At 46.4% G+C, this 11986-nt stretch overlaps 1 protein-coding gene across 3 annotated transcripts in view; it reads right to left on the minus strand.

Annotated features, from left to right (window-relative positions):
- Positions 1-7290, minus strand: part of DPYSL5 (dihydropyrimidinase like 5) — a 70758-nt gene extending 63468 nt beyond the window's left edge. Inside the window, exon 1 of one of the 3 annotated variants that reach the window (XM_007666735.4) lies at positions 7194-7290. Coding sequence is in view for 2 of the 3 variants with exons in the window: in XM_007666736.3 (XP_007664926.1) it covers positions 5601-5665 (65 nt within the window). In the remaining variant the exon portion in view is untranslated. Of the gene's footprint in view, positions 1-5600; positions 5710-7193 lie in introns of those variants that run through there. The other 2 variants (XM_007666736.3, XM_001509677.5) reach the window with 2 other exon arrangements.
- Positions 7291-11986: the final 4696 nt, after the last annotated feature.

Here is an 11986-nt window from a genome sequence, read left to right on the forward strand (position 1 = left end):
ATGGCCTGAAGTAGCAGTCAGAGGAAACCTTGTAAAGCTGGTAAAAAAACAGCACACATGTTGGAGGAATAAGAATTCAGAGTCCAATGCTGGACTTAGAATGCAAAGCTCTCATTTTTACAGAGGTTTGATATTTGGTCATTTCTAAAACTTCAACTGCGTGCTAAATGCTTTGGCTTTAAACAAGGAACCACAAATCTGGGCAGGTAGAACGTTCTCAGATAATAAACATCTCTGAACATTCCCAAATTATGGCGCTCCCATTTTTAAAACTCAATTGTAGTGCTCAATTTTCTAAAAAGAACACCTCTTAGTCACATATCCATTGTGAGACTAATACTTGAGAGATGCACTATTTCAGGGATTTTTTTTCTTTTGTTTTTATTATTATTATTCCGTTATGTCGTGGGAAAGTCCTTATTAGTTAGCTGGAAAAACCTGCTACACATTCCCTTCCCTGCACTCAAAAAACCTGCTACACATTCCCTTCCCTGCACTCACCAACAAAATATAACCATTTCTCCTTTCCTTTCAAGAAGAAGGTCATGAGATTAATTTAAACAGAATTTGGGAATTCTGCTGTTAAAATGGGGCCCTGCCATTTCTTGCAACAAAATGTGGGCTGAGGGTATCTAGTTACCTGTTGCTTGGAAAGTTGTGGAATCTAGTCAACAGTACCTTGGCCCTAAGAGCCTTCTTAAAGTAGGTGAAGACAGGACCAGTAAAATTCCTGGCATGGCACCCCTAAACTAGGGGGATTCTCACCTATTTGGGGAGGCCAAAGGGTCAGGGCGACCTAGATCTATCCCAGTGCCTGCAGTTGGGGAGATCTGAAAATGATGCCAAGGAAATGGGGAGGGACTCCTGCAGTTCCTTGCAGTTTGCTATTTCCTTCAAGGATTAGGGATTCAAAGGAGTGGAGAAAAGGGCTATGATTTCCCACAGCTCTCTGCCACCGCCCCATGAGATGAGCACATCAGGGAAAGAAAAAAAGGTCTGTAGGAGGAAGAGGGGGACTAAGAATAGGGATGTGCATTATATGTTTGGGAGAGATAGTAGGTACAAAATTTACTTGGGATCGACAGGGGATGTCAAGATGAAAATTGTGGATGACTAACATTTTTTGAGGCAACTTAATATGACAAACCTGAGCTAAAATAATCTGATGCTCTCTTATAGCGTTTTCTCTTGGTGCAGGATTAATTCATCCATTTTTGCATGTTTTGAAATGCCAAAGGTTTAGAGTTAAAGCACATTTAATAGAATTAAGCAGACTACTTGAAATTTCTGTCTACAAAAAAATTTTAAAAAAAATCAAATTCCAATCCAAGAATCCTTATTTTCTGAATAGGAGTGGTCATAAACTAACACAACATCTCTGTTGCTTAGAAAATTTCCTGGGGAACAAGCTTATTCCCGCAGGACTCCACCCAAGAGAATTTTCTCCCACTATTATCATCATGATGAAATACAATAGTGCTTACTTATATGTCAAACACTGTGGTGCACACTGGGGTAAAAGTATGATAATTACATCAGACACAGTCTGTAAAGATGATTATACATCTGAATCCAAATACATGCCTAATTTCAGAAACATTATTCTGCTGTTGTTGATTTCTCGCAAAAAGGAATTTGGAACCAAATCTCAAAAGGCAGCTTCTTCTAGGCAATGATCTCTCAAAAAACAGATTAAGGAGCAAAGTATCATATTCAATTAAAAAAAATTGTTTTTCTTCACTAGAAGCAGGGATTTTTCTAGTGCAGAAGAGTACTTGGGCTTCTTTGGCACATGGCATGTATGTAAATGAATCCTAAATATACAGATCTAAATGCACACTCCATTTAGTTGCCTCTTCTATTCAGACTGTCAAATGGAGTCTAAATTTTAGTCTCCTTTGGGTCCGTTAGATCCAAGTACTGCATTTAGTACAGTGCTCCGTGCGGAGTAAGCACTGTCTAATTCTCACCTGTGGATTCTTTCCCAAAGCTTAATGTGGTGCTCTGCACACAAAAATACTATTACTACTGCTAGAGGTATTTAGTACCGTGCATTGCAACCAGCGGGCATTCAAGCATTTGAGAAAATATAACAGAAGCATGAGATTCGGTCTCTACCCATGAGGTGCTAATGTCACTCCAATTAATATTTAATGTGACAGGCAGGGTCTTAGCCATGGAAGTCCATGATTTAGGGAGAGAGTTATGAATAAGGAAAGAGGGAACATTCCGGTGTAGGAAGAGCTGACTAAATGCCTCATCTATTATGTGCTGTCCAGCACTGTCCACTCTCAACTATCCCTGGCAATTTGGATAAGAATGGCAGCCAAAGAGGTAAACAAAATCCCATAAACCCATTTTGAAGATCAAGGCTCCAACATTCCCTTCCATCATATATTTCATCAAACCTCTAACAAGCTGCAAAATGGACTCACTAGCATTTCACCTCTTTTTCCTTCTGAAATTCTTCTGGGGAGACAAGGCCACGCCTAGATTTTACTGACACTACAGTAGAACTGAAATCCTTGTGTCCCCTGGCTATTTAACTTTCTCTTTTACCCAGGGCTGCCTAAAATTTAAAACATTTTCCATTTAAAGTTCAACACAAATCCATGTGAACATATTAAAGACACCCTCCGCCCCCAAAACACACACAGCTCAAGAGCTAGTCATCCCTTACATCAACACAGCCTATAACTGTGCCTTTACTAGCTGCACCTCTGCATGGTGCTGGCTAAAGGTGTTAATGAACCCAGAAACAGCCAGGAAGGAGGCAGCAGGAAGATGCATCAAAACCTGAACTGGGATTTCAGGTGAATAATGAAGAGCTGAAGGTAGCTTGTGGCAGCAGCATGAAATATGAAGAGGAAGAGGACCCCACCCCATCTTCTCTCTTTGCCACTCCCATTAGGGCCAGTCAGGGCTAAAATGGCCTTGGAAATGGGTACACCGTTAGCAATAAGATAAATGCATCACAAAAATGTGACTTTGGAAGGTGGTCACAATGATCGACTGCTGTAGGATGGGCATGGTGGCTGTGCTCCTGAAAAGGCAGATCTAATCTTGAGAGGGGACCACTTGGATAAGTTCTAGGGAGGAGGATGTTTGAACAGAAGGGATCCATTTTAAGATCATTGTTTTTTTCCCCCCAAAGAAGAGTATTTACTGAGAACTGGTGCAAAGCACTTATACTATCCACTTGGGAGAGTATAATAGAATAAGTAGACACAATCCTGGCCCTCGGGTTTACAATCGAGTGGGGGAGGCAGTCAATAAAATTCTTTACAGAGAGGGGAAGTAATTTGAATAGCTTGTTTCTCCTGCCCTTCCAGTGAAGAGAAGCCACGGTAGATAGGAGGCAAGTGCTTAGTAGAGTGCTCTGCACACAGTAAGTGCTCAATAAATACAACTGACTGATTGATTGATCTGTGGAGATCAGGGGAATGGTTTAACACCGTTTCAGGACCAAATTAGTGAGGAAATAAGTATGTGTTTTGAAATGTTCAGGATTTGGAGTTCTCAGTTTGACAGATTGGGAGTTGTAGACTAGTTGAATTGCAATTGCAGAATTATTCATGCAATGGGCGGTGCCTCTAGCAACTCCCCCAAATGTGTTGGGGCATATTTGAATGCTGCCATATTGGATTTTGCTGCCCATGTACAGGAGCATTCCTGGGGAGTTTTGTACATACTCAATGTAGGTATGTACCGGGCACAAGCCCAGAAACGGCAACTGGCAACTACTTTCTTCCATTCTGCGGTAGCAGCTGGTAGCTACTTTTTTTTTTTTTTCATTTCATTGCATACCCAAACCCAGGAGAAATTTCTGAGTACATCTCTAATCCTTCCCCACTTTCCTTTTGGGCTTTTTCCAAACAGCAGAAAGGCTTGGCCAAGCCAGTTTTAGGTCAGAATGTAGTCTTTTTTCATCCTCCCATCAGAGACTTTCCTCCTTGGAGCCCCGGAAAGCAAAATGGTTCTGGTGCGGCCACACAGGCACAGAAAGTCCATTCTCTCCCCACTGAATGTGTATGCACAACTCCCTCTCCTTTCCTAAAAATGGTCAATAATAATAATGTTGGTATTTGTTAAGCGCTTACTATGTGCTGAGCACTCTTCTAAGCGCTGAGGTAGATACAGGGTAAACAGGTTGTCCCTCGTGGGGCTCACAGTCTTCATCCCCATTTTACAGATGAGGGAACTGAGGCACAGAGAACTGAAGTGGCTTGCCCAAAGTCACACAGCCAACAAGTGGCAGATCCGGGATTAGAACCCATGACCTCTGACTCCTAAGGTCATGCTCTTTCCACGGAGCCACGCTGCTTCTCTTAAGCACTGGGCCTCATCCTCTTTGCGTTCAGCTTGGGCAGGGCTAGGCTGGCCTCCAAAATTTCATAATAAAACGACTCCGTAAGTTTTTTTTCCTGCAGTAATGGTCTGACTTGGCTCCCTACAAAACACCAAGGCTAAGTTTCCACGTCAAATATTCATTCAATCGTATTTATTGAGCACTTACTATGTGCAGAGGCCTGTATTACGCGCTTGGAATATACAATTCGACAACAGAGACAATGCCCGACCAACAACGGGCTCACAGTCTAAATACGATTAAGTACATTTCTGACTTTACCCCAGATTTTAACTATGAGTGGGGTGGGCAAAAATAGTGTACTGTCACCGACCATTCATTTTCTGCTGACCTTCAGGTGGACATTTTGAAACGCTACCTAGATTTTAACGAACTCAGATGCTACTTTCCAAAATATCTGCATTACCATTAGTGCTGCCCCATCTGAAAAATACGAACCGACTGAGACATTAAGGGCATCTGTCTTAAATAACCCTTTTGGTTCGAGGTCTATTTATCTGCTAGGGGAGTAATTACACTCTGCTACATCAGTTTGGTCCACTAACATATGCACTAAAATACTTGGGGATACTCGGGGAATTTATCAAGTCGAGACTTGTTAAAGGAGTGGAAGAAAAAAATCTGATTAATTCAGGTTCAAACTTTTATAGCACAACCTTGCCATTTCTTACTGAAAATAATCTGGATCCATTATCGAGGCTACTCTGCTGTTTTTCCCCCCTCACGGAGCCCTGAAACAAAGGCATGCATCGTTTTTAAAAATCAATGTCGCTTTTTAACCGTACGCAGGAAGTCGTTTTAAGGAGAGACCTACGGCTTTCTTTTGAAACCAAATAAAAATCTGATTTGACGGCTTTGAGATCTTGCAGAGCAAGGAGCTCCTGACACCCGACCTTCCGAACCAAAGGGGTTAAAGGCACTGGAGGTCAAGAATGGGTTAAGCCACAGATCCGCCAGCCCTGCTGAATTTCTGCTTTTTTCAACTGTTTTGCAGGCTGAGCCTCCTCCCAGCCCAGGACCCCCGTAGGAGGGCATTCTTTTCTGGTCGGATGGGAGACAATAAGGGGGATCTTTTTTGGAGGACTGGGTGTGGTCTGCGGTCGATGGACACCGGCCTCTCTCCTAAATAATCTGCAGCCAGTTTTGGTCCACATCAGATCTGAATCGTCACCAGTCCTTTCCCGATGGACGAGCGACTCCATCACAGTGCCAGAAAACCTGTGGTACCCACCTCCCTGCCCAGACAAAGCCCGGGTCCATTGGTGCATCCAGGTTTATGTCTTCCATTGATGCCATTTCAGCACTCGGGCTCCGAGCAGTTACTTCACCGCGCCCTTTGGCCCTGGCACAACACGATGCCTACGGAAGGACTGCGAAAATGATGCCACATTTCCAAGGTGGAGCTCTTACATTTGCTAGGGTTTTCCAGGCACAAGGCCCCACATGGAAGGGGGCGAGGATTGATGCCAGGAATGATGCCAGTGGCCCAACTGTCCCTTCCACTTAGTCCAGTGCTCTGCACATAGTAAGCGCTCCTTAAATACTATTGAATGAATGCAAGGATTCAAGGTTAAAAAGGGCGCACAGGCCTTTGTTCTCGCAGGGGGACTGGGATGCACCGGGTTGCCAGGCTACTAACAATAATGGTGGTATTTAAGCGCTCACTACGAGCCGGGCACTGTACTGGACGCAGGCAGATCAGGATGGACGGAGTTCCAGTCCCACAGGGGGGCTCAGCCCCCGCTTTGCAGGGAGGCCCAGGGAAGTGACTTGCCCAAGGTCACGCAGCCAATAATAATAATAATAATTTTGGTATTTGTTAAGCGCTTACTCTGTGCCAAGCACTGTTCTAAGCGCTGGAGTGGAAGCAGGCAGATCAGGCTGGACAGAGCCCCAGTCCCATTTTGCAGATGAGGCTGCTGGGGCCCAGGGAAGTGACCTGCCCACGGTCACTGAGCTAATAATAATAATAAATTTGGTAATTAAGTGCTTACTCTGTGCCAAGCCCTGCTCTAAGCGCTGGAGTGGAAGCAGGCAGATCAGGCTGGACAGAGCCCCAGTCCCACTTTGCAGATGAGGCTGCTGAGGCCCAGGGAAGTGACCTGCCCACGGTCACTGAGCTAATAATAATAATAAATTTGGTAATTAAGTGCTTACTCTGTGCCAAGCCCTGCTCTAAGTGCTGGAGTGGAAGCAGGGAGATTAGGTGGGACAGAGCTCCCGTCACTTTGCAGATTAAGCTGCTGGGGCCCTGGGAAGTGACCTGCCCACGGTCACTGAGCTAATAATAATAATAAATTTGGTAATTAAGTGCTTACTCTGTGCCAAGCACTGTTCTAAGCGCTGGAATGGAAGCAGGCAGATCAGGCTGGACAGAGCCCCGGGCCCACTTTGCAGATGAGGCTGCTGGGGCCCAGGGAAGTGACCTGCCCACGGTCACTGAGCTAATAATAATAATAAATTTGGTAATTAAGTGCTTACTCTGTGCCAAGCCCTGCTCTAAGCGCTGGAGTGGAAGCGGGCAGATCAGGCTGGACAGAGCCCCGGTCTCGTTTGGCAGATGAGGGACTTGCCCAGTAATGATTTTGGTGCTTGCAAAGCCCTCTGTGCCAAGCGCTGGGGAGATGCAAGGTCCCGGGGGAGGCTCACGTTTTCCAGGTGCCAGAGCAGGGAAGGGGGGGGGGGTGCAGGATTCGAACCCACGCCCTGCTGACTCCCAGCCTCCTGATGCTTCTCATCCTCCCCCTCCCGGGTGGGAGACCAAGGTCGGGATGAGCCTCCAGAGCCGCCTCCTCCATCCCTCCCGGGCCCCGCCATCACCCACCCTGCCTGACCGCCGCCTCCTCCTCCTCCTCCGCCGCCGCCTCCTCCTCCTCCGGCCCGGGCGTCTTCGCTGCCGCTGCGGAAAATCGGGAGGGGGAGGAAAAAAAAAAAAAAGCGGCTGCCGCCCCTCGCGCCAGCCGGGGGGAGGGGGCGCCGCGGCTCAGCCAATCGGACGCGGCCCCGCCCTCCGCGCCGGCCAATCGGCAGCGGTTCCGCGCCCCTCGCCGCCCGGCCGCGTGCCGGTGATGTCACTGGGAGGGAGCGCGCGCCCGTCGCCGGGGCAACCGCCCCGGGGAGGGGGTCGGGTGGCTCACAAAGCCCGGAGGACCGTCCACCTGCTGGCCCCGGAACAATGGCTGGGCCCCCCCCCCCCCCCCCCCCCCTGCAGCCCCTCCGGCTGCCCGGGCATCATTGATTTTTTTTTTTTCGGCTGGTCACTGCAAGATTGTGAGCCCGGCCATGGGCAGGGATGGTCTCTCTCTGTTGCCGACTTGTCCATTCCAAGCGCTTAGTCCAGTGCTCTGCACAGAGGAAGCGCTCAATAAGTGCTATTGAATGAATGTAAGCCCATCCATGGGCAGGGACTGTCTCTGTTGCTGATTGGTCCATTCCAAGCGCTTAAGTCCAGTGCTCTGCACAGAGGAAGCGCTCAATAAGTACTATTGAATGAATGTAAGCCCATCCATGGGCAGGGACTGTCTCTGTTGCTGATTGGTCCATTCCAAGCGCTTAGTCCAGTGCTCTGCACATAGTAAGCACTCAATAGATACTATTGAATGAATGTAAGCCCATCAATGGGCAGGGATGGTCTCTGTTGCTGATTGGTCCATTCCAAGTGCTTAGTCCAGTGCTCTGCACAGAGTAAGTGCTCAATAGATACTATTGAATGAATGTAAGCCCATCAATGGGCAGGGATGGTCTGTCTCACAGGGATGGTCTCTCTCTGTTGCCGACTTGTCCATTCCAAGCACTTAGTCCAGTGCTCTGCACAGAGGAAGCGCTCAATAAGTACTATTGAATGAATGTAAGCTCATCAATGGGCAGGGACTGTCTCTGTTGCTGATTGGTCCATTCCAAGCGCTTAGTCCAGTGCTCTGCACATAGTAAGCGCTCAATAAATACTACTGAATGACCGTAAGCCCGTCAATGGGCAGGGATGGTCTCTATTGCCGAATTGTCCATTCCAAGCGCTTAGTCCAGTGCTCTGCACATAGTAAGCACTCAATAAATACTACTGAATGACCGTAAGCCCATCAATGGGCAGGGATGGTCTCTGTTGCCAAATTGTCCATTCCAAGTGCTTAGTCCAGTGCTCTGCACATAGTAAGCACTCAATAGATACTATTGAATGAATGTAAGCCCGTCAATGGGCAGGGATGGTCTCTCTCTTTGTTGCCGAATTGTCCATTCCAAACGCTTAGTCCAGTGCTCTGCACAGAGGAAGCGCTCAATAGATGCTATTGAATGAATGAAAGAGGCTGAGCGTTGAATAAGAATTTTGCTCTTTGTTAAGCGCTCACTATGTGCTGAGGGCTGAAGGTCATCAGGTGGGCCCACCTGGGGCTCACGATCTTCATCCCCATTTTACAGATAATAATAACAATGTTGGTAGTTGTTAAGCGCTTACTATGTGCCAAGCACCGTTCTAAGCGCTGGGGTAGATACAGGGTCATCAGCTTACCCCACGTGGGACTCACAGTCTTCATCCCCATTTTACAGATGAGGTCACTGAGGCCCAGAGAGGTTAAGTGACTTGCCCAAAGTCACAGAGCTGACAGATGGCAGAGGCGGCATTCGAACCCATGACCTCTGCCTCCCAAGCCCGGATTCTTGCCACTAAGCCACGCTGGTCACTGAGGCCCAGCGAACTCAGGTGACTGGCCCACATAGCCGATAAGAGGCAGAGGTGGGATTAGAACTCATGACCTCTGACTCCCCAGCCCAAGCTCTTTCCACTCTACCTGGCCCATAGTAAGCGCTCAACAAATACCATGATGATTATTCTTATTAACTGCCAGTGAATTTTTCTGTTATGCTGGGGTAATGCCCGCTACACGAGAAGCAGTGTGGCTCATAAGTGCTTAACAAATACCACCATCATTATTATTATTATTATGCACTGGGGTGGATCCAAGCAAATCGGGTGGCACACAGTCCTTGTCCCATGGGGGAAATCACAGTCTCCAACCCCATGTTGCAGAGGAGGTAACTGAGACCCAGAGAAGTGAATAATAAGGACGATGTTTGTTAAGCGCTTACTATGTGCCCAGCACTGTTCTAAGCGCTGGGGGAGATACAAGGTGATCAGGTTGTCCCACGTGGGGTTCACGGTCTTAATCCCCATTTTACAGACGAGGTCACTGAGGCCCAGAGAAGTGAGGTGACTTGCCCAAGATCACGCAGCAGACAAGTGATGGAGCCGGGACTAGAACCCATGACCTAGTGGGCTGAAGTTTCTCTGCCCTCTGTCACTACTCAGGCACCTGCTTATTCATTACATGTCTTTAATCATACTGCAGTGATGGTTTCTCTGTTACTGGTACCTCTTATAAAACAAGCCTACAAAAGTTATGAGAGGTCAATAAGATTCAATTCTTGGTATTTCTAATCGCCTCTGTCAGCAGAGAGGATCACTACCAACTCTTTGGTTGCCTCCAGACCTCCTTGTAGTTCCTTTCAAATTTTCTACAGGTATAAAATATGAAAGGCCCAATAAAATGTGGGCCTCCAATTAAGTCTCCTCTTTGCTTCACCTTTTTGATCCTGTTTGAGCAAGAGGATTTCTTCTTCAGACTACACCCTCTGTGAGAGTATTAATCCTGCAGATAACAAAATGAAATTGGGCCTGAGAGGGCAATCCTCTTCAGTTGTTTAACTTTTAAAATTAGAACCTTGCTAGATAAAGGTTTTATTTCCGTAGGTGTTTTAAGGATTCATGGAAAAGTTAGTAAGCACCCAATAAATCCGATCGATTAATTGATTCCAGGCATGAGGGAGGACATTAAACACAGATCCTGACTCAGTCCCTGTCAAAGAAGCTCACATGCTGTACTAACCGAAATGGACTTCGGGCACAGAGTGAAGCAGCAGAAGGGCAGGAAAAGGTAAGCGAAACTATAACAGTAAGCGCTCAATAAATACGATTGAATAAATGAATAATCGAGTGCAGGTATCACAACTGCTGCCTAGTCCCTTCCCCAGGCTGCCCAGGCTTCCTGGTGCAGAGGTCTCAGGAGCTGGCTGAGGCGGGAAATTCAACCAGCTGTGACTGAAGCACAGAACTTCAGCAGAGCAAGAAACAGCAACAGGAAAATAAAACTACAGCTCTAGCTGCTGCTATGGGTGTGTAAGTATCTGCCTTCTGTCTTGTCTCTGTTCCAATAGTACATCTCTAATCATTATGATTATAACTGTGGCATTTGTTAAATGCTTCCTTTGTGCCATTCTAAGCACTGGGGTAGAAACAAACAAATTGGTGGACACAGTCCCTGTCATTCATTCATCCATTCAATAGTATTTATTGAGCACTTACTATGTGCAGAGCACTAGACTAAGCGCTTGGAATGGACAGTTCGGCAACAGATAGAGACAATCCCTGTCCGGTGACGGGCTCACAGTCTAACCATGGGTCTCACGGTCTCAATCCACTCCCCCTCTTCACAGCCTTATTCTTTCTTTCTTTCTTTCTTTCTTTCTTTCTTTCTTTCTTTCTTTCTTTCTTTCTTTCTTTCTTTCTTTCTTTCTTTCTTTCTTTTCTTTCTTTCTTTCTTTCTTCTCTTTCTCTTCTCTCTTTCTTTCTCTCTTTCTTCTCTCTTTCTCTCTCTCTCTCTTTCCTTTCCTTCCTTTCTTCCTTTCTTCTTTCCTTTCTTTTTCTTTTTCTTTCTTTCTTTCTTTCTTTCTTTCTTTCTTTCTTTCTTTCTTTCTTTCTTTCTTTCTTTCTTTCTTTCTTTCTTTCTTTCTTTCTTTCTTTCTTTCTCTCTTTCTCTCTTTCTTTCTCTCTTTCTTTCTCTCTTTCTCTCTCTCTCTCTTTCCTTTCCTTTCTTTCTCATTTATTGAGCGAAGGCCCATCTCCTCCAAGAAGCCTTCCAGACTAAACCCCATTTGTTCTCATCTCCCACTCCCTTCTGCATCACCCTGACTTGCTCTTCCCATCCCGACTCTGCCCCTTGTCAGCTGTGTGACTGTGGGCAAGTCACTTCACTTCTCTGTGCCTCAGTTACATCATCTGTAAAATGGGGATTAACTGTGAGCCTCACGTGGGACATCTTGATGATGCTCTATCTACCTCAGCACTTAGAACAGTGCTCTGCACATAGTAAGCACTTAACAAATACCAACATTATTATCCCCGCAGCACTTATGTATATATATGTAATTTTTAAAAACATGTATTGATGTCTCTCTCCCCCGTCTAGACTGTGAGTTCATTGTGGGCAGGGAATGTCACTGTTTATTGTTGTTTTGTACTTTCCCAAGCGCTTAGTACCATGCTTTGCACGCAGTAGGCACTTAGTAAATACGATAGACTGAATGCTGCTTTGCCACGCGGTGAAACGACCCACTTTGAAGACGACAGGACCTGTAAGTGGTGGGACTCCATTGGGGGAACCGCAGAACCGACCTATTTTCTAAGGAGTCCTAGGGACACTGATGAACCAGAGCGGGTTTGAGGTCTGCTACAGGAGTGGACTTTTTAGGACAAGCCAGGGCCGGGCTAGATTTGACCCGACGTACAGCAGTTCAAGTGCCATTGGATTCCTTACATCTGGCTCCCTGTCAGTCACCAGCCCCGAG

Source organism: Ornithorhynchus anatinus, chromosome 9, assembly GCF_004115215.2.
Source record: "Ornithorhynchus anatinus isolate Pmale09 chromosome 9, mOrnAna1.pri.v4, whole genome shotgun sequence".
Classification (NCBI taxonomy): Eukaryota; Metazoa; Chordata; class Mammalia; order Monotremata; family Ornithorhynchidae; genus Ornithorhynchus; species Ornithorhynchus anatinus.